This window comes from Octopus bimaculoides, chromosome 24, assembly GCF_001194135.2.
Source record: "Octopus bimaculoides isolate UCB-OBI-ISO-001 chromosome 24, ASM119413v2, whole genome shotgun sequence".
In the NCBI taxonomy this organism is placed as follows: Eukaryota; Metazoa; Mollusca; class Cephalopoda; order Octopoda; family Octopodidae; genus Octopus; species Octopus bimaculoides.
The window spans coordinates 2,092,258-2,095,427 of NC_069004.1; the positions used below are offsets into that span (position 1 = coordinate 2,092,258).

At 39.7% G+C, this 3,170-nt stretch overlaps 1 protein-coding gene across 1 annotated transcript in view; it reads left to right on the forward strand.

The window, feature by feature from the left end:
* Positions 1-787: 787 nt before the first annotated feature.
* Positions 788-3,170, forward strand: part of LOC106883396 (uncharacterized) — an 11,736-nt gene continuing 9,353 nt past the window's right edge. The window contains exon 1 of the mRNA XM_014934390.2: positions 788-2,624. Within this exon, the coding sequence (XP_014789876.1) occupies positions 1,317-2,624 (1,308 nt within the window). The 5' untranslated portion in view covers positions 788-1,316. The remainder of the gene's footprint in view (positions 2,625-3,170) is intronic.

Consider the following 3,170-nt stretch of genomic DNA (forward strand, 5'->3'; position numbering starts at 1 on the left):
CATCATCATTTAACGTCTTTTGTCCATGCTGGTATGGGGGTTTGTCTTTGTGCTTGTTCCCCACCACTGCTTGACAGCCGTTGTTGGTGTGTTTACGTCCTCGTAATCTAGCGTTTCGGCAAAAGGGGCCGGTAGATTAAGTACTAGGCTTACAAAGGATAAGTCCCGGGGTCGATTTGTTCGATTAAAGGCGGTGCTGCAGCATGGCCGCAGTCAAATGATTGAAACAAATAAAAGAATATATATATATATCATGAACATTAAATTAATTGTTTGATATCATTTTTAATTTCTGGAAGGAAAATGCTGAGAGTGACTTCGAAGTTTTGGCTGACAATCTAATGCGTGAGCCGAAACTTCGAAATCACAGTTAACTATTTTCCAACAGAAATACACACAATCGCGCGCACACACACAATATAGAGGTAATATTTATCTGTCTATATATGCACGTACGCACACACACAGCCGTACGTAGTCTGTGCATTTATATATACATATGCATACATAAACATATATATATAAATACACACACACACACACATTTATACATATGCATACATAAACATATATATATATAAATACACACACACACATACATTTATACATATGCATACATAAACATATATATAAATATATACATGCATAGATACATATATCTGTCTATTTCTTTCTTTCTCTCCTATATATATATATATATATATATATATATACACACACACACGCACCAGCTTAATAATAATTAGTAAAATTATATTGAAATGGTCATTTAATAATTATTTCTTCAGTTTTGGCTACATTGCCAATCTATGATAACATAGTTATTTCTGTAAATATATCCTACTTCTGAAGGAATACGTATTCTACCCCCCTCCTCGTTTTGTCTTCCTCAACGTTTAATTAGTTAACTAACTAGCTGACTTGTGTTATTGTCTGTAGTTGGGCCGCCATTCTATCGTCATGGCGGACTAATCTTATATTTTTTTTTCTTTTGTGAGTGAAGCGGTCAGCAACATATAAGGATATAGTGATGTGTATGATAGACTGAGAGAGATAGTGGGAGAGGTGCTATCGACTATTAATTTGCTTCTTTGCTTTCTTTAACAACGTATAAGCAGAGTATTCCCAGAAATATATAGCTGTGTGAAAAAATTACAAGGAGAAAAAAAATCCGTGCAACTTTTATATAAATCTGTAATATTTATTTGGCTTCTATAGTGTTGGGGCACTATGTCTTCTCGTAGTGCTCACTACGCATCTATGTTGCCGTGACGTCACGCTACTAGAACGTAGTGCCGTGCGGAAGAAGGTTACTAATGGCTTCCAATCCACTAGATTCGTCGTCGCCGACTCCTCCGCCGTGCACTTCTACTGCAAACTCTCTGCTTGCTAGCACTAACATTCCTTTACAATCGGCTGGAGTTATTCACGAAGATGTCCCTCTATTGGTCATGCCTCCACCATCGAAAGAACCCCAGCAGTATGACAGTAAAAAAACGAAAGAAGCCACCAAGTACAGCGCGAAAATATTCCGTGACTTCTGCCATAGCCGTGGCATCAATACTGCCATTGAAGATATGGCCAAGAGTGAGTTGGATGAACTGCTCTCTGACTTTTACATCAATGTCCGTACACAAGGCGGTCAGTTTTATAGTTTTTCATCGTTAGTTGCACTTCGCCATGGACTAAACCGTTACCTGAAAACTGTGAACATCGTCAACGACCCGGCATTCCGTAAATCGAACATGTCGTTTAAAGTAGCTTTGAAACGACTGAAAGAAGCTGGCAAAGGGTCGATTGAACACAAAGAGCCGATCAGTCAGGCTGACATGGCTACTCTCTATTCCCATAGCCAGGTGTTTAACCCCAACACACCAGAAGGCCTTCTCAATAAGGTCTGGTTCGAAATTACATTTTATTTCTTTCGTCGGGGACAGGAGAACCAACGCTATCTCACCCCTCACCATTTTGGTTTTAGTACGGATGAATATGGTCGAAAATACGTTTACAAACGGAAATCATTGTCTCAATACACCAACGGATGTAATATCGAATCGAACAGCTCGCCGTTATCTCCAGACTCCAGTCGCAGTGCGAGAATGTATGCTACAGGTAATGCCGTATGTCCAGTGGCCACGTTCGAGCGCTACCTTCGTAAGCGAAACCCGCACGAGTTAGCTCTGTTCCAGCATCCTCGGACCACATCCTTCCAGGACTCCATCTGGTATAATGCATCTCCACTAGGAAAAGAAGCTTTGTCCACGATGATGAAAAGGATAGCGCTTACAGCCAAACTCTCTCGTGTCTATACAAACCACTGCATCCGTGCAACCGCGAAGTTCGTCCTCTTTCAGGTGTTCGATGCATTTCAGTTCGATCCCCAGCAAGGTACTAGCAGCTCTTTGACGACACCCTCTCAGTCGCTTGCTTTGCCCGGTATCAGTTCGATATCTGGTCTAAACACCCTGTCGTCCCATGAAATGCAGGCGACCCACGATGCAAACGCGGGTTCCATAAATTACAGCCCGCACCCGTCGGGTCTGCGTGTGTCAATGGTACAGAGCGATACTGACAACGCTTTCCCCCACCTGCCTAATTTGAGTGAAATCGCTCTGAACCGACAGGTAAGTGCTTGTTTTCGTGTTCCTATCATCCGCTTAAAATACCTGGTCCTCAATATTAAATCCTGGCAAGATTTGTTTTGTGTTCGTGTCATCATGGTGGGGCACACACATACACACTTCACCCCGCTCCCTGTGTTTATACATCTGCACCTTTTATATACACCTGTCGACATACATATACACACAAGTGCCTTTGTTTATATTAAATACAATTTCGAAAATGTTATTTAAACTATTTTCTTTTTAACAACCAAAATATTTCTGAATTGCAAATTTATTGGAAAAGTATCTTTTGTGTTTCTATAATACATATGTTGTATAATTTAATAATGCAGTGTTTAATATGTTGTATAATGTGGTGTCTTTGGTTTTACTATATTCACAGTTGATATATTATACCATATTTAATGTGTCTCTGAGCATTGATCACGTTTTCAATAGTTTATTCATCTTTTGTTTATATAGTTCTAGAAAACAACTGTAAGATGGTGATATTTTAACGTGCGTGCGTGTGTGTGTGGTGTAGGTATATATATATATATATAT